At 39.5% G+C, this 22,642-nt stretch overlaps 1 protein-coding gene across 1 annotated transcript; it reads right to left on the bottom strand.

Moving 5' to 3' along the window:
• Window positions 1-662: 662 nt before the first annotated feature.
• On the bottom strand, window positions 663-20,830 carry lipea (lipase, hormone-sensitive a). Its single transcript, XM_023287884.3, has 11 exons — window positions 20,687-20,830; window positions 14,775-15,022; window positions 12,999-13,283; window positions 10,411-10,501; window positions 9,668-9,813; window positions 9,396-9,581; window positions 8,232-8,384; window positions 7,972-8,116; window positions 5,933-6,160; window positions 4,328-4,692; window positions 663-2,037 (listed from the first exon to the last, which is right to left on the bottom strand). Exons 1-11 carry the CDS (start codon window positions 20,694-20,696, stop codon window positions 1,780-1,782), a joined length of 2,115 nt encoding a protein of 704 aa, XP_023143652.2. The 5' UTR covers window positions 20,697-20,830; the 3' UTR covers window positions 663-1,779.
• Between the last annotated feature and the right edge of the window lie 1,812 nt (window positions 20,831-22,642).

Raw genomic sequence — 22,642 nt, 5'->3', positions numbered from 1 at the left:
CTCTCTCTCTCACTGCACCTATCCAATAAAAAAAATGCCGAAAAAAGGCCAAAAAAAAAAAAAAAAGTTGAGATAATCATGAGAGATATTTCTTTTTTGACAATATATCAAATTTTATATGGACAATAGCAAATTGTATCTGTATCCGAGAAATCAGTTTCCACTAAGTTACCTATTACAAAAACACCTCTCAAGGAAGTGTGTTAATTCCAGATCACATGACCTGCTCATTTAGTTATACATATGTATATATATACATATATACACATATATATACATATATATACATATATATATATATATATATATACATATATATATACTTACAGGAAATTTATGGAGACACAATACCAGACTGGATTGAAATTTTGGCCCTTTTTTCCATTGTAAGGGGCCAGTGAGTTATTTTTATTGATATTTTGCACAACTTTAAAGTCATTTGGACAGATTTTAAGTTAGCATATCTAAAAACTGGAACCTTGTCTGGTCAAACTTTCCTAACATCAGATTCTACTGATGTTAGAGCCTCAAAAGTTGGTGAAATGTCGACCAAAGACTAGATTTTAGAAGAAACATGGATCCATCCATAGATATACACTGACAGGAACTTTATGGAGACACTAGACCAGCCTGGATTGAACATTTTGCATTTTTCCTTTCCATTTTAAAGGAAAACAATGACAAAAAAAACATTGGTCTCTGCTGACATCATCAGAAACCCACTGTCAAGCATGGAGGTGGCAACATCATGACGAGGGGATGTGTTTTGTTTTTTTAAAGGCCAGTAATTTAAAAGTTGTCCTCTGTTGGATCCATCTAATCATTTAGATCTGCTGTGTCCTCAGAGTTCTATTTCTGGAGATATCGATCCCTTAAAGTGGCTTCCCAGGTAAGATGGTCTTTGAGGGTGAAAATAGACAAAATCCCGGATCTGAAAATGTATGAAATTCTGAACATTCAGCCAAAATATTTTACAGAACGTAGTTTTGGGTCCAAAATGAGCAAAGTCTGTCTAAAATGCCACGATGTGAAATGACCCAGGAGGTTTATCAGGCAGCTGCAGAACAGAACATGTTGAGATAACAGAGCAAATATCCCAAAAGTCCTAAATCCTCCAATAAGCAGAAGCAGTTGTTGCAGTTTGATTTAATACATGCTTTAAATATAACAACAGAGTGAAGTTCAAAGAATTCATTGACAGTACAGCAAGTTACTTTCACACTCAAACCCACAAACTGCTGGTAAACACAAGGTGAAGGCCTCCGTTTCAGTATGTTGTAAACATGTGACAGACTGGAGAACCCGGTTTAAACGTACGTTCAGTCCAAATATTTGAACACAGTGCGTCTGGAAGGTGCTTCCTGTTGAGTAAAGCTTGAATCCTGGTCAGTTTGATCACAGAGGCCATGTAAACCCAAGCTACTCTTCTTTAGACGGTTCAGCAAAGTTTTAAATTCAAGGCACAGCTGCCAAATATATTTCTGCTAGAGCTGGTCATGGTGGTTCACTGAGCTTAACGTTCTCACTGTGGTCTGAATCTTTACTGTGCGTTTTATTAGAAAAATACTTTATGTTGCTTTTATTAGAGCTGGTTGTAGAAAGCTGAAGTTCTTAGTGCTGAGCAGCGGATGTTTAAAGTGCAGTATGTCTTCCTCTATTGCATCCTCAAAACTCCTCTTTTCTTTTCCTTTTTGCTAAATTCATGACATCACTTCATGACATCACTCACCACATCGTGTTGCATCTCTAAAAAACAACAACGTCCCAGCAGCTGAGGGATCAGCCCGATGGACTGGCACTCTGGTCCAGCTTTGGCGGTTTCTGAAGAGCACATGGCGGGTTTTCTTGCTGGAAGATCGCCCTTATTCTCGCCACGCAGATCTCCGTGGCGACCTCCGTTTCCTTGGCGAGCTGCGACAGACTGAGGAAGCCGTGAGGGAGATCCTCCATCACCGTCAGGCTCACCGGCTGGTTCATGTCTCGCAGCTTCTTGGCGAACATCACCGAGTCGTCCAGCAGGGCGTCCAGAGCCGAGGCCTGAGAGGACACATGGAGGAACAGAAAGTCTGAACTCTGCTGTGAACATCCGACGACAATCTGGACAAAACTGGACTTCTGAGTGTAAAACCCAGGAAATAAAATGTCCTATAACTGTATTTTTTATTCTAAATCCTCTAAACAGCAAGCAGTTTCTCATTTTGAAACACAGTTTTAACTAATTTTGAATATTTTTCAGTAAGTTTGGACAAGTTTGAAGTTATTCTGGACAAGTTTAGTCAAATTATAAACAGCTTTTACTAATTTTGGACAGATCTTTAATTGTTTTTGGACAATTTCGACTAATTTGGACAAATTTCAAGTCCAAATAGTCTCTAAAGTTGGTGAAATGTTAACCAAAGACTGTATTTTAGTAGAAATATGGATCCATCCATATATATACACTTACAGGAACATTCTCAGGACACAGTACCACTTTTTCTTGTAAATTTTGCACTCTTTTCATTTTCAAGATCCAATAATTATTCAATAATGCCATTTTGGACAATGTAAATGATGCTGGCCAGGTTTCAAGTAAATTTTAAGTCATTTCAAAGTTTGTAACAAATTTTGAATATTTTTGAGAAACTTTGTACAAGTTTCAAGTCATTTTGGACCAATTTAGCCAAATTATGAACAGCTCTTACTAATTTTGGACAGATCTTTAGTTGTTTTTGGACAGTTTTGACTAATTTGGACAAGTTTCAAATTCAAATAGTAAGAAACTGAAAACAAACAAATTTCTACCAATGAGTCCACATCAACATTTAGTCTAAATATCTAAAAACTGGAACCTTGTATGGTCAAACTTTCCACACATTAGATTCTACTGATGTTAGAGCCTCAAAAGTTGGTGAAATGTGGACCAAAGACTGTATTTTAGTAGAAATACGGATCCACCCATATATAGACACTTATAGGAACTTTATGGAGACACTAGACCACTTTTTCTTGAAAATTGTGCACATTTTCCATTTTCAAGATCCAATAATTATTTAATAATGACATTTTAGAGAATGTAAATGGCGTTGGCCACTCCATTAACTGCTAAAGGAGAATATCTGATGCTGCTAAATGCTGCTGTCTTTATTTTTCTGCTGTTTGCTGCTGAGCAGGAAGTGAAACTGCTGAGCTGAGCTGAGAGATTTTCTGCAGATGCATCACTCTGGATGTTGTCTTTTACCCCTACTTATTAGTGCAGCTCTGGAAATGGATGGCGGTAATGTGACGGTTGCAGTTTGTAGGAAAACAGATGCCAGACGGGGGAGGAAATTAGTCCCAAAGCAGCAGAGAGGTTCAGACAGTGAAAAAATGAGCAAACTTTTAAGCAGATGAAGAACGTTAATCTAAAATAATTTCTAGATCTTGACAAGTGGTTTTGATCCTCCAGTAAATCCTCTGTGGTTCAGTTCCAGGTGACTAAATGTTGTGTTCCTTTGTCGACACTGTGATCTGGAAGTTTTAACGTGGAAATGATAAACTGAGGCTGAATGTTGATGAAACTGAATTTATTTTCTGAAGAAAATTCAGTTTTTTCATAATGTTTTGTTTAAAAAAAAAAAAAAAAAAAAGGTTTGTTTTAACGTTCTGCTCAACTAAATGGCAGAGCACATTTTGACTCACTATATTGAAAAATATGTTTTAGATCATTTCATTTGTTTCAGCCATCTCTGCCACTCAGTTGAGGTACATTGTACTAAAAAAGAACACTAGATGTCACTGTGTTTTGAAATAGCATGCAGAAGAAGTGACTTTGCTCACAAGAAGTTAGCAAGAGCAAAATCACTCCTGACATGAGGCCTCTGTTTGCTGTGATTTTCAAAGGTCAGCTAGTATTTTTTAACATATTGTCACGTCTAAGGAGTTACTGAACATAACTGTGTGAATTGAAACATAAAAAGAAAGGCCTAAAAGGGTCAAATAATTTTTGCAAAACATGCTCTACTGTTTGGTAGAGGTCAATGTTTCCAAAACTGGGGGTCTGTTCATAAAAAAATGAATGGATTGTTGTTATTAGTGCCTCAAGGAAATAACAAATATAAAGAAATAATTTTTTCATTGCTTTTTTCTTGGTGAGGACATTAAAGGGTTAACTGTGAATATTTTCAGAATGTACTTTTTTACAGTAAAACAAAGGAACCATAAGGAGCTGTGGTTATTTCTAGGTTATTATGCTGTGGTTTTACTGGTCACTGGAGATCAGACTGGGCTGGATGTGGAACCTGAACCCAGACTAAGATGACTCTGACACCCCTGATCTAGAACCTCCGTCCTCGGTTCCTCCTCTTACCACGATGTGCACCGGCGGCAGGCCTCTCAGCATGTTGTTGGGCGCCAGCAGCGGCGACACGAACGGGTTCCTGATGATCGGGCAGGACGTCGGCCGAACGAACGCCAGACACTCGGAGCGCAGAGGCTCGAAGCCTTCTGGGAAATCCACGTGGCATTCGGAGTTGGTTGCCGAGGCGACAGCGGAGGTTCTGCCGGCGCCGATCCGTCTCTGCGGCTGGTCGGAGGTCCTCGTCGGGTCCAGGAAGGACTGGATCCAGCTGGAGGCTCCCTGGGTGAGGTCGCTGAGCAGCATGGCGGTGTCTCGGCCCAGAGAGCTCAGACCACCACCGCCCACCGCCGGCTGGACCGACCCGCTCTCTGCACCTGACAGAACCGGGTCATAGAGGAAGGAAGTACAACATGAGGGTCAGACTGGGTCACATCAGACAGAAAGAACTCATTCAGTTTATCTGGCTGTTATTTCAGACCAAAAACTAAGTTCTGGAAAAAAGTTTGGAGAATTTCAGACACATTTGAAGGGATTCTGAAAACGTCTTTTCTGCAAATAAATGAAATACAAACAATGATTTATTTTAGTGCAGCATTAATCTCCTGCTCTGTGTTTCAATAAACATGAGATTTATTGGGATGTGTGTTGAATTAAGTGTACAACAGGTCAATTTTAAGTAATATAGAGCAACTTTAACTAATATGGAGCAACTTTAACTCATTTAGAGCAACTTTAACTCATTTTGAGCAACTTTAAATAATACAGAGCAACTTAAATATTGAGCAACTTTAAGCAACATAGAGCAATTTTAATTAAACTTGCCATACACTGTATTATTAGTAGGAAATACAGTTAAATCCATATATATACACTTACAGGAACATTCAGGGGACACAATAAGTTTGGAAAATATAGTATTTTTTTCCCATTTTTTAGGGCCAATATTAAAAAGTTTTAACTCCACTGACATCATCACAAACACACTGTCCTCACCGTCAAGCATGGAGGCGGCAACATCATGATGTAAGGATATGTTTTTGTTTTTTCAAAGGCCAGAAATTTAAAAGCTGTCCTCTGTTGGATCCATTCCATCATTTAGATCTACTAGAAACTATTCTGTCTGTGTCGTCACTGTATTTCATGGCTGTAGGAGTTTTATTTCTGGAGATACTGATCCCTTAACGTGACTTCCAGGATAAGACATGTTTATGAGGGTGAAAATACAAAACTTTCCAGGTCTGAAAACACATGAAATTCTGAAAATTGGGCCAAAATATTTTCATTTCATTTTTCTGTTTTTTGAAATTATTTTGGATTTTCCAAGCAGATGCACTCTCTTACAAAGTGCCTCAATCCTTGCAAATTTTTCCTCTGAACTGAGTTTTTCAAGTCCTTTTTCATATTGTAATAAATCACAGCTTCAGTTTTTTCCAGAATCGTGCAGCTCTGCTTTGAAATCTGAGCAGGTAGTTCATCATGTTCCTCCCACATGATCTGATTTACACATAAATAATCCCCCTGATGATGTGTTTTCTGTTTCAGCGGCGCCTGGAAGCACTTTTAGCGTTAAATGAAGCATCAAACGGCACAAACGAAGCCCCTCCACCCACATACCTGCGTAGGCATTCAGACACTTGGCGAGGACGCCGAGCGGCAGCAGCGGGTCGATGGACGTGAGCAGGCGGGAGGGCGAGGCGTCGGTGGTGAGCAGGGTGGCCGGGTAGGCGGCCATGATGCCGTCGGGGACTCGGATGCCGGCAGATATGGCCTTCATGGACACGGTGATGCAGAGGTTTCCTCCGGCGCTGTCGCCCGCCAGACAAACCCGCTCAGCTGTGGAGCCTGAAGCACAAAGAACCAACTGTCAGCATCTGAATAACCACAATAATTACAACTATATTAATAAAAAAATACATTATTAACTCTGTCAGACAAAACAATGAATTTAAAGATGTCATTTTGGGAATTCTCTGCTTTTTTTTGACATTTTATCAATAAAATAGTCAAAAACATAATCAAAAACCACATATATAATGCAAATATTCATTATTTGCAGTTTTAAGGCCATTTAAACTTCATTCCTGATCAGTGTTTCTTTAAATTCCTCCAGATTTTCTCTATGTGACTGAGCACATATGTCCCTTTCTGTGTTCTATGTTCTGATAATATCTGATAAGCACCACCCCTCCCTCTACAACCAGTAATACTGCATTTAAACTGGTACACTGTGTACATTTGCTGTTCATAGCTACAGTGGACATTCATCAGTTTCCACACTGTGCAGATTCTATGAACCTGTTTGTATGAAGTTCCGCGTTCATACTGGGAATATTTCCAGACTTCCAGGTCCTTGAAGTCCATAGAGGTGGGTCCAGATTTATCACTTTCTAATGGACTTTCTCCATCATTTCTGAGCCTCAGAACTTCATCAGTACAGCAGATAGACACATGATACTCTAGGGGGAAAGACACACGTGAGTTCTGATAAAAACTGCAACTAAAATAACTAGAAAAGCTGGAAAAAATACCACAAAACCAGTGAAATTGTGAGAAAAACTCAAATTTGGCCCAAAAAACTATCAAAATCACCACAAAAAGACACAAAGTCACCCCAAAAAGAGCCAAAATTACCCTAAAATAGTCAAATATGCCATCAAAAACATGCAAAATCACCACAAAAAGAACTAAAATTACCACCAAAAAGTACCAAAATTACCACAAATAGTACCAAAACTACCACAAAATGAGTCAAAACTACATTGAAAGGTTCAAATATGCCAGTAAAATCATGCAAAATTACCACAAAAAGTACCAAAATAAATATAAATAATAAAATAAAATCACCTCAAAACAGGTGAAATTGCAACAAAAACTCAAATTCAGCACAAAAAACTTGCAAATTTGCCCCCAAACCCGCCAAATTACCACAAAAAGACACAAAATCATCCCAAAGAGCCAAAAATTACAGTACAGTTTTTCCCCACAACTCAGATGTGTGTCTCCTCCTAAATGTCATGGTTCTATCTGCTGGACTGATGAGGCTCAGAAATGATGGAAAAAGTCCATTAAAAAGTGATAAATCCAGACCCACCTCTATAGACTTCAAGGATCTGGACCTCTAGAAATATTCCCAGCATGAAGGTAGAACTCTGATCATTGATAAAGATACTGAAGATGAAGAACCAGATGATTCTGAGGAGGTCAGATGTGAGGCTCTGATTTATTCCCATGATATGAAATCTGAAATATTTCCATTATAGCCTTCTAGAGCTCATGAAATATCCTGGTTTGTCTGACAAATAGTCCAAAAAACTAAAATATTGAACTACGACACTGCAAAACAAAGAAAAGCAGCAGGTTTTCACATTTCACAACCCGGAATAATCAACGTTTGTGAATTTTTGCTGGAAAAATAAAGATAACTTGATTATTAAAGAGGCTGCTGATTAGTTTTCAGTCAACTGTCTACTGGTCCTACTTGGTATAGGACCAAGTTGAGCTACGTTGGTCTGAGTTAGACTTGCAAAACTGAAAATTGGTTTATACCCTGTAGTCATAATAAAAGACATTTGACTGAGTCCTGGTTTTCACTAACTTCTACGCTACGCTGTGCTTTCACCAGTCATGATCAGATCTGTGTGGACGGCACCGACCCAGCAGGTGACAGTGGTTCAGAGCCCAGCAGTAGGCGTAGAAACATTCCTCCAGAGCTCTGGGAAAAGGCGCTTCAGGTGACAAAGAGTAATCAACGGAGAGGATCGGGACGTTTAGCTCCTTGGACCAGCTCCGGAGGTAATTCTGAGATCGAAACACATGGGAAAAACAAACTGAGCCAGTTAGTAGAACATAATAAATAGTAGAATTAAACTGAGGACTGCTACAACCAGAAGTCCTTTCTCTACATCGTCTATACCTCGTGGGATCTGGATGTTTGGGCCACGAATCCTCCTCCGTGGAAGTGGATGAGCAGCCAGCGGGACAGAGGCTGTTTCTGAACCCAGGGGAGGCTGGACACGGAGATGGGAGGAGGATCAGACCGATAAAAGGCCTGGAGCTCTTCACTGTCCTGTGAAATAACAAGACTAGTCACACACTGATCAGTAGTACAGCAAACACACTGAAAACACTGAAAACAGTAACGTTATTCAACAAAAATCAAACTTAAAATGACTCTTTAAAATCAAATTTTCAGCTTTTACAGTTATGGTTTCATACAGTATCTATATTGGTTTTCAAATGTATTGATTAGGGATGTCCCGATCAAGTGTTTTCCTTCAATAAGGATAAGGATAAACTTTACTGATCCCACAGTGGGGAAAGTTCACCGTTACAGCAGCTCCAAAGAAAAAGTATGAAAGTATAAAGGCAATGGAAGAATAAATAAGAAAAAAACACGGTGCAAAAATTGCAGATAACATTATATACAGATGATTTTTTTAAAAAAAATACCATGTAGAAGACTATATACAGAGGATAAGGTATCAGTTATTACACATAAGTAGGTGGATATGTGTGTAAATTGGGGTAAGAAAAAAGTGCAGCAGTAGACAGTAAATAGTAAAGTTTATAATGCAGCATTGTACAGTCTGACAGATGCTAGAATAAAGGACCTGTGGAAACGTTCCTTCTTACACTTAGGGTGAACCAGTCTGCTGCTGAAGGCACTTCTTAAGGAGTTCACAGTCTGATGCAGAGGGTGGGAGGAGTTTCCCATGATAGAAGACAGTTTGGCCAGAACCCTCCTCTCTCCCACCACCTCCATGGAGTACAGGAGGCAGCCATAGACTGAGCTGGCTCTGATCTGAGTCATTCAGTGTTTGTTATCTGTTAATATCCAGTCCCAATCTGAAACCATTTGCCAACTAAACCACCCTGATAAATCATATTGAGAATGTATACACACTATGAGTCAAAAGTTTGGACACACCTTCTCTGAAAAGACTTGGTGGACCTGATTCATTAAGAAGGACTTCAAAGACTTGGTGGACCTGGTTGGGTTTGATCTAAATCTAACCATGTGATTCAGGGTTACAGGTAGAAAGACTAGAACACAGGATTCTGTATCTCTGATGATCACCTGTCCTTCTCGAAGCTCCCAGGAGATGAGCCTCATGTGAACCGGTCCGGGGCCCCAGTGGGCGATGGGAGGGGAAATGGTGATGGTCAGGTTTGGATCTGCAGCTAAAGGTAGGCGGAGGGTAACCGGGGGCAACGTCAAGGTGAGGTTCACCTGCACCGGGCTGGAGGCCATCCTGCTGAAGCCCTGCAGAGACCAAGACGTGGATTTAAACCCTGAGGAGCCTCTCAGGTTGGCTTAGAGGGAAGGTTAGAGTACTGGACCCTGCCTACTGTAAGGAGGCCGGACTCGGTGAGGTTCCAGAAGGACTTCCAGAACTGCAGGTCCAGGTTCTGGGTGATGCGTTCGAACTCGGCGCCTCGTAGCTCCGGATCCATGACGTACTTCCCTGACGTGAGGAGAGACAGAGCTGCCGTACCTGCAGCCAGAGAAAGACGCTTTTTAAGGACCGAAAACGACAAAATAAGACGTGAGAATTTAATTTCTATTGATAGAAGACGTTATTTACATGTACTTAGATCTGTGCAGTATTAATACTTCTCCAGCAGTATTTCTACTCTTGATAAGTGCAGTAATGGCATATCCAATCTGGACTGTGCAATAAAACTTTAACATTAAATATCTTGAAAAGCGTAGCCAACTAAGACTTTTAATGTTTGTTTTTCACTTAACTGTATCAAATTACATAAGATTTAGCAAGTTTTGTCTCTGAAGCAGAGACTTCCCAAAATTTTGTAGACCAGTGTAACTAATAAACGAACACTGGTGGAGTAATATGGGTTCAAAAACAGAGAAACACACTGAAATCAGCTTTACTATTTATCTTAATTAGGTTAAATTTTGTATATTGTTTTGTTTTTCTTAGCCATATTATTACATTAGTAAGTAGATAAAGTCTAGACTTTATTGCTTTACAAGAAAGCACTGTGGCACAATGTGTATTGTCTTAACTTTGATATATAAACGACGATGGCTTGACTTGACAACATGAAGATAACAAACACCTAAAACTCACCAAAGCCAGACTGCTGTTTACCGAACGTCTCTCCATATGAAACCATGCTGATGACAACAGTCTGGAGGAACGGACGAAGGGTTGGAGAGAACTGTGAAAATAAAGACAAAAAAGGTATTTAATAAGTACTGTTAACAAATAAAAGAAGTAAACTACATTTTCCTACAAGCTGTTTCTGGACCACAGACAGTTCTGTGGCTGACTGGACCAACATTTGGTTTCATATCTGATCTCCACCGTGCTAAAGATTGTACAAAAATGAACAAAATTTTTTTATCCACTTGTAAAGATCATGTTCGTCATTCAGTCTTTAGTTTCCAATGACTCCTTTAACTCTGACTATCAATGATGGAATTATTGAAACATGGATCTTTGTCACCATAAAACAATCATTTTGGTTCTTTCATAGATTTATGAAAGATCTTCCGGAAATTTGACTGAATCTGCTGGGTCATAAATATACCAACAGAAATGTTAATATTTGGTTAAATTTGTCCGTTTCCTCCTCAGTTCCGTTCTTCTGGTTCATCTTTGACTCCTCCGGACAGAAATGATGCAGTTCCACTAAGTTTGTCATCTTTCTGTCTCTGACTTCTTTCTTCATCAGTCCACAGGTTCTTGATGGGTCTAAGTCAGGACTTTGGGGAGACCAGTCTAGAACCTTCATTCCAGCCTGATGGAACCATTTCTTTACCATGTCTGACGTGTGTTTGGGCTCATTGTCTTGTTGAAACATCGTCCAAGATCAACCTTCTGCTGATGGTTTTAGGTTTTCCTGAAGAATGTGGAGGTAATCCTCCTTCTTCATTCTTCCATTTACTTTGTGAAAAGCTCCAGTTCCACAGAGCATGATACTGCCACCACCATGCTTGATGGTAGGTCTGGTGTTCTTGGGGTTAAAAAAAGACCCACCCAAAACAGTCCTAAACCAGTCCTTAACAAGTCTAAAAGCAGGACCAAAATCAAACCAAAACTAGTCCAAATAAATGTTCAGAACCAGTCAGAATACAGTCTGAAACCAGTCCCAAAAGAGTCAAAAACCAGTACAGCATCGGAACAAAACCAACCCTAAACTACCCCTTAAAAAAAGTCCAAGACAGTCTGAAACCAGTCCTCATTCAGGACCAGATCCAGAGTAAAATAAATCCTAAACCAACTTTAAATCACATCCAAAACCAGGAGAATCAAGACTGAAACCAAACATAAACCAGTCCCAAGAAAGTCCAGAACCAGTCCAACATCCATTGTGAAACCAGTCCAGAACCAGTCCAGAAGCACTTCTAGAAAGCCCCAGAGCATGATACTGCCACCACCATGCTTGATGGTAGGTTTGGTGTTCTTGGAGTTTAAAGAAGATCCACCTAAGACGGTCTAAAACCAAGACCAAGATCAAACCTATACCAGTCCCAAGAAAGTCCAAAATCAGTCCAACATACAGTCTGAAAACACTTCTAGAAAGCCCCATAGCATGATACTGCCACCACCATGCTTGATGGTAGGTTTGGTGTTCTTGAGGTTAAAGGCCTCACCTTCTCTCCTCCAAACATATTTCTGCTCAGGTTTTCTTCCATCTCACCACAGAACTTTCCTCCAGAAGGCTTTTTCTTTGTCCATGTGATCAGCAGCAGACTTGAGTGGAGCTTTAAGGTTCTGCTTCTAGAGGAAGAACTTCCTTCTTCATAGATCCTCTCAGCTCATGTTGATGTAAAACCCTGTGGACACTGACAGCTGTGTTCCACCAGCTTCTCATTCATTCAGACCTGCTTTCTGGTGATTCTTGGTTGACTCTTGACCATCCTGACCAATGGTCTCTCAGCAGCAGGTGATAGTTTGTGTTTTCTTCCTGATGGTGGCAGCAACACAATTGGACCATGAACTTTATTCTGACAAACTGATGATTCTGGATCTTAAGCTGCTTTGAAGTGACTTTCTGACTTGTTCTAATCAATGATTTGATTTTTTCAGATCTTTGCTGCGCTCCTCAGACTTTCCCACTGTAGTGTTTGAGCCTAATGAGTGGATCTGATGGTTCTATTTAAACTGGATCAGAGAAGTCAGCAGCTGCAGTCGACTGAAACCACTCAGGAGAAGTTAAGAGGCCATGAAACTAAGAAAATTAGATTAAAACAACTTTCTACATCATCAAAACTGATAATTCAAGTTGCTTTATGTGTATTTTTGGTCAAATTTCGAGAAGACCTACAATAAATCTATAAAAGAACTGAAATACATGCAGACTTTCCTACTGTAGTGTTTGAGTCTAATGAGTGGATCTAATGGGTTCTATTTAAATCAGCTCAGGAGTCAGCAGCTGTAGTTGACTGAAGTCACCTACAAAAAGTTAAGAGGCCATGAAACTAAGGATATCTGATTGACACTGATAATTAAAGTTGCTGTAAGTATATTTATGATCCAGCAGATTTAGTTATATTCCCAGAAAAACTTCAATAAACCTATAAAAGAACCAAAATGATTGTTTTTGTGTGTTTTAATGACTCTATCATAGTAAATTAAGAGTTATAGCAGTCACTGAGAGCTTAAGACTCCCATCCTGGTCTTTCCAAGTGGCAGTAAATTGTGAGTCTGACCTGGAAGCCCAGACAGCGGCCGTAGAAACAGGCTTTGTGCATGGAGCTGTACTCCTGCACAAACCTGCGGCTCAGATCTTCGTCTTTCAGCGAGTACAGCTGGCCGAAGTCGTTGTCGTTGATGAGCCGCTGGGCGAGGTGAAGCAGCGCTCGCAGCTGACAGAGGGCGCTGCAGTACGCCTCCATCTCGGCGGCGTTGTGCTCGGCTCTGAAGAAGGCACTGTTGTAGTTAGAGGCGACGTAACGGGCCTTTTGGATGATGTGGAAAAGGCAAGACAGCAAGACCTGGAATAAAGACAGAAAGAAGGAGATGTTGGAGACAACATTGACCAGAAAGCTTCGAGACTGTTCTTGTTGTGGTCATGGATATGAAACAAACACCAACAATAACTGTCATGAGTCAGGATCCTGGAAAAACATCAGAACCTCAGTTTTTGTGACCACCATTAAGTTTACAGTTTCACCATGAGCCTCAGAAGTGGAGCACAAAACAAACACAACAGGTTGATAATGAAAAAGCTTTTTGGCTGCAAGAACAAAACTGTTGCTCTCCATTGTCAGGACTGAACAGAACTGGAAAACCTTTGTCCCAACAGCCATTGTTTACCAGAACACCTCAGTCTAAGGCAGAGACTAAATTTGGCTGTTTTTGTGGTGATTTTCCATGTTTTTGTGGCATACTTTAACATTTTAGGGTAATTTGGGCTCTTTTTGAGGTGATTTTGTGTCTTTTTGTGGTGATTTTGGGCCCAATTTGCATTTTTGTCACAATTTCCCGTTTTGTGGTAATTTTCCAGCTTTTTTAGTTATTTTAGTTGCAGTTTTTATCAGAACTCAGATGTGTTTCTCCTCTTAAATGTCATGTGTCTATCTGCTGTAGTTCTGAGGCTCAGAAATCATGGAAAAAGTCCATTAAAAAGTGATAAATCTGGACCCAGCTCTATGGACTTCAGGGGCCTGGAACTCTGGAAAGATTTTGGCTTAATGTCTATGATATAGAGTCCTAGAAACAATCATTGTACCCTGGATATGGTTCTGTTTTCTGACAATTCACCAGAGAAAACTTTAAAAAGGTCATTGCGAGTAAGCTTTAAGGCTCATATCAGCATGTTGGTAGGTGGTTGGTCAGAACTGTTAGAGACGATTAAAGGATCATTTTACACACATTTTGATTGTTGTTTAACAGAAACTTGCTCAAAACGGTTCAAAAGTCGTTCTAAATGACACAAAAGTTGTAGTGAATGACTGAAAATGTGTCTAATGCGATAAAACTTGTCCAAAAGGAACCAACATTTGCCCAGAATGACACAGAAACAATCTAGAATTACTCAAAAATGGTCAAAAAAACTTCAAAAATGTCCAAAAATATTTTAAAATTCTTTTAAAATTTGTTCAAAATAAAAAAAATGTTGTACATTTTGATCATTTTTGACAATTTTGGAGAAGTTTTTATCATTCTGGGCAGAAAATTAGTAATTTAGGAGATGTTTCTGATCATTTTCAGTGACTTTTGGGGTTCTTCTGGACATCTTTTGACTCATTTCGCACAAGCTTTGAGTCGTTCAGGACACATTTAGGGAAAAAAGTGCATTCTGGGTAAACTTGAAGGCTCATATCAGCATGTTGGTAGGTGGTTGGTCAGAAGAACTATTAGAGACGATGGAAGAAGAAACCAGGATCATCTTCTAGACAGGGTTCATTCCGTGTTTTTGTGTTGCTCAGTCACATAAAGAAATCCTGGCTTCAGGGCACAGTGAGTAGAAGCGTTTGTCTCACCTTGACCAGGGTTCTGTAGCCGTTTCCAGGTGTTTGTTCATCAAAGTCGTAGTGATGATAGACGGCGGTGAAGCAGCCGACCACCGGCTCCAGAGCTCGTCCATGTTCCTGAATCTGTCTGATGCACGTCAGTAGGCGGTTGGCGGTGCTGCCGTACGGCAAGTCGGAAGGTCCACACAGAACAGAGATGTTGTCTTCACAAACTCTCTCCAAGGTTGCAAACACACCCCTGTAATCCATATCTGCGGCTGAAAGGAGAGAGAAAGACAGCGACGTAAACTCCCTGGACCTTTATACGGCTTGTGGCTCTGATGTGACGATCACGGTGTACTGTGATAAAACGGCTGAGGATAAACATCATAATGACCTCATTCCCTGGAGCTAAACCCACAGCCTTGTACAGCTGTTATCTGTTTGCTCGAAGGTTAAAGTTCAGTTCAGCCTGAAGGCAGCAGTTTGAAATCAACCCAGGAAGACAGACCGACACTGAATGCATCAGACAGCACAGATTATTTTACCAGCAACAAACAGCAGATACACAACAAACTCTGAAACACACAGAAACTGGTCATCAGGGAGGGTCTTATCCAGCAAAAACATCATATCTGGTGGTAGATTGATTGAAAATATTGAAAAGTGGAGTCTGTTATCTTCCTGCATGACTGGACAAGCTGTGGCGTCAAGGGTTCGGGTAACAGTTCGGTGTTTGAACATAAATGAATGATAGAAAACTACATATTCTACAAAAGAGGACATCTGTTAAAATATTCACAATATGACCAGTTTTTTCACATATTGTTAAAGCTTGGGCCAGATTGAGTCTGTCTTGTTGTTTTTTAGCTGCTTCCGTAATTAATTAGGGAGACCTTTAACCCTCGTGTCGTCCTGCGGGTCAAATTGACCCGTTTTAAAGTTTGAAAATGTGGAAAAAACATATTTTTATGTCCACATTTTCAACATTTTTGAGAAATTTTCTGAACATTTTTTGGTGGAAAAAAAGAAATTTCAAAAAGAGGTTTCTTTAAGAACATTCACAAGAAAACAACCAAAATCCAGTGAATTTCACTGGATTTTGGTTGATGTTTTTGTGAATTACTGTATATATATATATATATATATATAATCACTTTAGATATTTTTAGGATTTTTTAAAAGATTTTTACAAATTTTTTGAAAGTATTTACAAGTATTTTCTTGCCAAATTTGGGGGATTTTTTAAAAAATAAAACTTTTAAGGAATTATTGGAATTTTCTTCCTGAAGGTTTTGCAAATTTTCGGAAATTTGGGGAATTTTTTTGCTGAATTTTTGTATTTTTTTCAGACAAGGAAACAATATTTTTTGGTGCCTGTAAATGAAGACAACAGGAGGGTTAATTGGAAAAGCTCTGCAGGACCGAAATACATTCATAAACTGCTTATTAATGCAGAGATTATAGAGATTTCTATTGTCAACATTCATATTTTGTGTGTTTTATGGTACATTTGAGCCTCACTGTTACAGAAAAACAAAATACAACAAACAGCAATGGATCCTAGATACCAATTTGTGGAGGAACTCTGTGTCAAAATCTGGTTAAAAATCCTATTTTTTGTTTGTATAAATGATGTTAATTCACCATTAAGAAGTTTGTTTCGTTCGATTCACTCAGACTGTTTAGTAATAACACTCAGATACTGGATTTTCTTTAATAATAAATTGATTTTTCAATGTGTAAAGTGTCATAAAATAGTGAAAATCCTGATTATCTGAAGCCCAAGTGGACATATTCACATGTTTTGTTGTGTATTATGATGTAAAACTACATATGCTCTCCATATCAGGCAGCTCCAGGTATAAATGCTGTGATCATCCATTCTGAATACACAGAAATAATTAGTTCACTCAGTGTCAACAGCAGCAGGAACCAGGACGAGATGCCAGATCTGGAAAACACTGAGAGCTTTATCAGAGTTCGGACAGTCAGCTGATTGTGTTTTTCTGCTTCAGATCTCAGTGGACAGATTTAGGTTTCTGACAGCAGCAACTAATTCTCCTTTAAAGGCGTCTGTAGTCGACTGAATGGCAGCGGAAGATTGTAGACTGCAGCAAAACACTCATTTAATTAACTTTTCAGCTCTACCATCTATTTTATTATCTCCTGAGAATCCACTTTGAATTAATTCTGCACATTAAAGGCAAACATTTACAAAAATCCACTAATTCGAAGACTAAAACTGAAGAAATGACCATAAAGAAACACAAAATGACCACAGCCAGAGGCAAAATGACCACAAAGATGTAAAACAACTATAAACAGACACAACATGCTGACAAAGAGTCACAAAATAACTACAAAGAGATGGAAAATGCCCCCGAAAAGCTGACAAAGTGACACAAAATGACCAGAAATAGATGCAAAATAACCACAAAGAGATCTAACACAACTAAAAAGAGACTCAACATGCCGACAAAGAGCCACAAAAAGACTATAAAGAGACACAAAACGACCACAAATAGATGCAAAATGAACCAGAAAGATGTAAAACTATAAGGGGACAGAACATGTTGATAAAGAATAACAAAAAAAAGCACAAATAAGATGCAAAATGACCATAAAAAGACACAAAATGACCATAAAAAGACACAAAATGACCATAAAGAGACACAAAATGATCACAAAAAGATGCAAAATCAACACAAATAGATGCAATACAACTACAAAAGACGCAACATGTCGACAAAGAGTTACAAAATAATCACAAATAGATGTAAAATGACAACAAAGAAATGCAAAATGACCATAAAAGATCATTGCATGATGAGACATGCTGTTAATCAGTAAGTAACAAGAAGTTGTTTTTGTGGTAAGTAAAAAACTGTGCAAGATGTCAGGATAAACTATATTTAAGGGCATTAATGTAAAAGTTAAATCTGTTTTTTGATATTTTTCTTATTGTCTGTAAATCCCATTTAACAGTTTCTTCCATTTACTTTCCCTGTTTGTGCTGTTGAACACAAACCTACCGGTTCCTAATGAAGGTGCAAATGTTTTAAAAAGGTAAATGTGTAGTTTCTTTGTCCTAAAACAGGAGAATCAGCTGTGACGTGTCATTTACAGAAGAGTTTACAGGAGCAGGATGGTTTGTTAACGAAGGCTGACATCCAATACAGGAATCAGATATACGAGTCTGATAGCAGCTTTCATTTACTGATGGCTTCATAATATAGAATATCACCGTCCAGACCAGAGGAGTCCAACTCATCTCAGGCCTTGTCCACATGTAGCAGGGTTTTTGTAAAACCGAATATCCTTCCCCCTCCGTCTAGAAAAAAACGTACGTACACACCACCTCGTTTTTAGAAAAAAACTTCATCCACACCTAACCGCATAAGTGCGTTTTTAAGCACATTCATAAGCATGCCGGACCTTTAGGTGGCAGTAGTTCCCCAAATCCTATCCAATCAGAGTAAGCTTCCGTCTCTAACGTCACTTCCACGAAATATGAAACATGGCCCCAGGCTCGTTCGTGTGGACCGATAAGGAGGCAGAATTGCTCTTAAAAGTAGTTTTGGAATATAAAGTACAAGAAACAGCGGCCAAAACCTTGTGAGAGCATCCATACTGTTACCGAATGTAAACACAGGTCGCATATGTGACGTAAGAACATATTTTGTCGCAGGCGGTGACGTTTCGAAACGCAAAACCTCGGTTACTGATGTCCACATGCAGACGCATAAAACGGAGAATTCGCAAATCTTCACTTTGGTCGGAGTTTTTAAAAAGAATCGTTTTTGATGACGTAAATCTGCGTTTTCGTGTGGATGATAGGCCGAATCGTAGAAAAATATCTTCGTTTTGTGAGATACCCGGCTACGTGTGGACTAGGCCTTAGTTCCACATCCAGTCCAGTCTGATCTCCAGTGGACCAGACCAGTAAAACCACAGCATAACAACCTAGAAATAACCACAACTCCTAATGGTTCCTTTGTTTTACTGCAAAAATGTTCACATTTAAGGAATTATCTTTTTACTAAACATCATGAACAACCTGAAATTTATGAAGAAAAATAAATTCAGTTTCAGCAACATTCAGTCTCAGTTTATCATTTCCACATTACAACTTCCAGATCACAGTGTCGACAAAGAAACACAACATTTAGTCATCTGGAACTGAACCAGAGAGGATTTACTGGAGGATCAAAACCACAAAAGTCAGACAAAAAACAAGAAAAACAAGACAAAATATTACATAAATGAGACACAAAATGACAAAAAATGAGACAAACAACATGAAACAAAACAGAAAAATAGACAAAAAAGTTACAAAACGAACAAAAAATGCATAAATGACACAAAGGAGAGAAACGGGAGAGCTGATAGTACAGCAGAATAAAAACAAGCCTCAGTCTACAGAACTGCAGCTGACATCTAATAAACTGTCAAATAATCTGGTATTTAGTCAAATAATCATTTTATTTGGAACATTTCAGACGTATTTCCCCACAAACCAAGGTCATAAATTTAATTAAGGTTACACCTCAAACTCCAGATATATTCAGTTTATTGTCAAACAGACAAAGCAAAGCAGAAAATCAACACGAATAAGAAGCCGGAAGCAGAACATATTTTGGTATTTCTTTTGAAAAATGACAATTAACTGGTTAGTATATAGTTAATTTCAGTCGTGACATAATTGATTTAGATTAATTCTAGTATTCAGCCAACATCTATAAACCTAAATATATTCAGTTTATTGTCAAATATGACAAAAAGAAGGAGAAAATCTTCACATAATAGAAGCTAATCGAGGAAATATGGTCGTGATCATGAATAGATTATTCTATAATTCAGATTTTATTTTTAATTTTTTTTATTTAGCAGAAAATCCTCACAAATTAGAGGATTCTGGACTAGTTCTGGACTGGTTCTACACCTGGTTCTAGACTGGTTTTACTCCTGGCTCTGATTCTGGACTGGTTATGTCCCTGGTTCTGGACTGGTTCTACTCCTGGCTCTGGTTCTGGACTAGTCTGGACTGGTTCTGGACTGGTTCTGCCCCTGGTTCTGGACTCGTTTTGGACTGGTTCTACTCCTGGCTCTGGACTGGTTCTGCCCCTGGTTCTGGACTGGTTCTACTCCTGGCTCTGGTTCTGGACTGGTTCTGCCCCTGGTTCTGGATTGGTTCTACTCCTGGCTCTGGTTCTGGACTAGTCTGGACTGGTTCTGGACTGGTTCTGCCCCTGGTTCTGGACTCGTTTTGGACTGGTTCTACTCCTGGCTCTGGACTGGTTCTGCCCCTGGTTCTGGACTGGTTCTACTCCTGGCTCTGGTTCTGGACTGGTTCTGCCCCTGGTTCTGGATTGGTTCTACTCCTGGCTCTGGTTCTGGACTAGTCGGGACTGGTTCTGGACTAGTCGGGACTGGTTCTGTCCCCTATCGGTTTCCCGGCTGGAATCAGCTTCTATTACAGTTCCAACTGGTTTTCAAACTTCCTCCTTCCGCTTTTAGCTTCTTTCTTTCTTTCTTTTATTTATTTATTTATTATTTCGACTCACACGAGGTTAGTCCAGTTGCCATAACTTATGCTTGCTTGAGACTTATCATGACCTGGATGACTGAGAACATCCACAGATTTATTTATTTACTCTTTTTTTTTTTTTTAACCGACAAATCTCCAAAATGTCGCCTCTGTATCTCGGCACCGTTTTCTCCAGCTAACCACTTCGCTCCCGAGACCAAGTTTTCCGGACCACCGAGCGTCCTGTTGCTTCCTGTTTTACAGCCGGTAAGAAGACGGACGGACACTGAAAATGATTCATGTTGTCTCTATAGCGTACCGGCTCCCGTTAAAACGCTGAAAAAACGCCGAACGCTGCGGGTGTAAGTTCGGAAACGTGACTCGGTGCCGTTTTTAAACCGCCTTCACTCACCAAGCCGCATCGTCTTCCGTGATGCTCCGTCCGTCTCTGTCAGCGGCGCGCAGAATGCTGGGAGACGTCATGTGAGAGCGGCGCGTGCACCAAGCTGCCCCTGTTGCCATGGCGACGCCGCTGGACACCATACACAAGCTAACAAGCTACAGGAAGGCTAACAAAACACAGGCTAACAAGCTATATGAAGGCTAACAGATCATAATAAAGCTAACAAATTACGGGAAAGCTAAAAGAATATAACGAGCCTAACAAAATACAGGGAGGCTTAACACACCACAGGAAGGCTAAGATAACGCAAGATAACAAACTACAGGGAGGCTAACAGAACATGGGAAGGCTAACATAACTCAGGCTAACAAACTAAAGGGAGGCTAACAGATCAAAGGAAGGCTAGCAGAACATAGAAAAGCTAACAAAACACAGGGAGGCTAACACAGTTCAGGCTAACGAATCACAAGGAGGCTAACAGAACACAAGCTAACAAATTAAAGGGAGGCAACAGAACAATGGAACTCTAACAAACCACATGCTAACAAACTACAGGAAGGCTAACGGAACATAAGAAGGCTAACAAAACACAAAGAGGCTAACACAATTCAGGCTAACAAACCACAGGAAGGCGAAGAGAACACAAGCTAACAAACTACAGGGAGGCTAACAGAACATAGGAAAGCTAACATAACTCAGGCTAACAAACTAAAGGGAAGCTAACAGATCTTAGGAAGGCTAACAAAACACAGGCTAACAAACCACAGGAAAGTTAAGAGAACACAAGTAAACAAACTACAGAGAGGCTAGCAGAACATAGGAACTCTAACAAACCACAGGAAGGCTAAGAGAACACAGGCAAGCTATCAGAATACAGGCAGGCTAATGAAGCACAGGTCGGGTAACAAAACACACAGTTAAATATCAAACAGTTAGAGATTTGACCGGAAAAAAAAAAACAGCACTATGTCCTGGTCTAACTTAAAATCAAAGCTGAGTAGATACTGACATTTATCGACATGTTCAACATTTAAATTAGGGCTGAGAAGTACACAAATTTATGACTTTATTAATTTTTTGAGTTACTTTAAGCTATTACTCAGAATGTTTTGGTTACTAGGTTGTGTCTCTGTAATTCATTACGACTGATAAACTAACCGGATAGGGGTGGATAGAGGTGGTGACTAACCAGTAGTTTCTCTTTCATAGTCTTTAAATTGTTCAGTGTACAAACGGTTATGTAATAGTAAAAATGCCTTTAGATATTTTGCTTTGTTTTCACCAGCAGTCTGCAACTCCAGAGTGGTGATCAGTTTCTGTATATGTGGAAGAAATAATGAGCTATCATGAGGAAAGGTTGTACATGGACGTCATAAACACCAGCTGATCTGACGCTCTCTCTTAGCGTTTATGTGATTATGAGAGTCTCTAGTGGTCATCAGGTAAGTTGCAGCTGTCGTAAAGAGCATAACTGCAGTGATACCTGTTACTTTTTAACATTTAATCGGCATTTAATGGACAAATAATTGCTAAAGTAATTGAACGCCTTGGGACTCCCCATGTGGAGCTGGGAAATGGTGATAAGGACGTCTGGATTAGCGTCCAAAGTCTGCTGGAAGGCTGGAAGGAAATAGATGGATGGATCCACAGAACAAAGGAAGTAGTAATATTTACAAAAGACATCCTTGGAATAGAAGCCAGATGGATAAATATGAAAACTAGCATAGAAACTAATCAGTAGAATCCAAAATGTACACTACCGGTCACTTGGAAATGTCCTTATTTTTGAAAGAAAAGCATTTTTTTTTCCAATGACAACATTAAATGAATGATAAATCCAGTCTAGACATTGTCCATGTGGTAAATGACTATTCTAGCTGAAATTGTAATGAAATTGTCTGGGTGACCCCAAACTTTTGAACAATAGTGTATATTTTTACAGTATTTTTACTATATTTTCACTGT

Source organism: Amphiprion ocellaris, chromosome 15, assembly GCF_022539595.1.
Source record: "Amphiprion ocellaris isolate individual 3 ecotype Okinawa chromosome 15, ASM2253959v1, whole genome shotgun sequence".
Lineage (NCBI taxonomy): Eukaryota > Metazoa > Chordata > Actinopteri > Pomacentridae > Amphiprion > Amphiprion ocellaris.
Note: the sequence above shows the minus strand (reverse complement) of the source record. Positions and strands in the feature narration are given on the sequence as shown.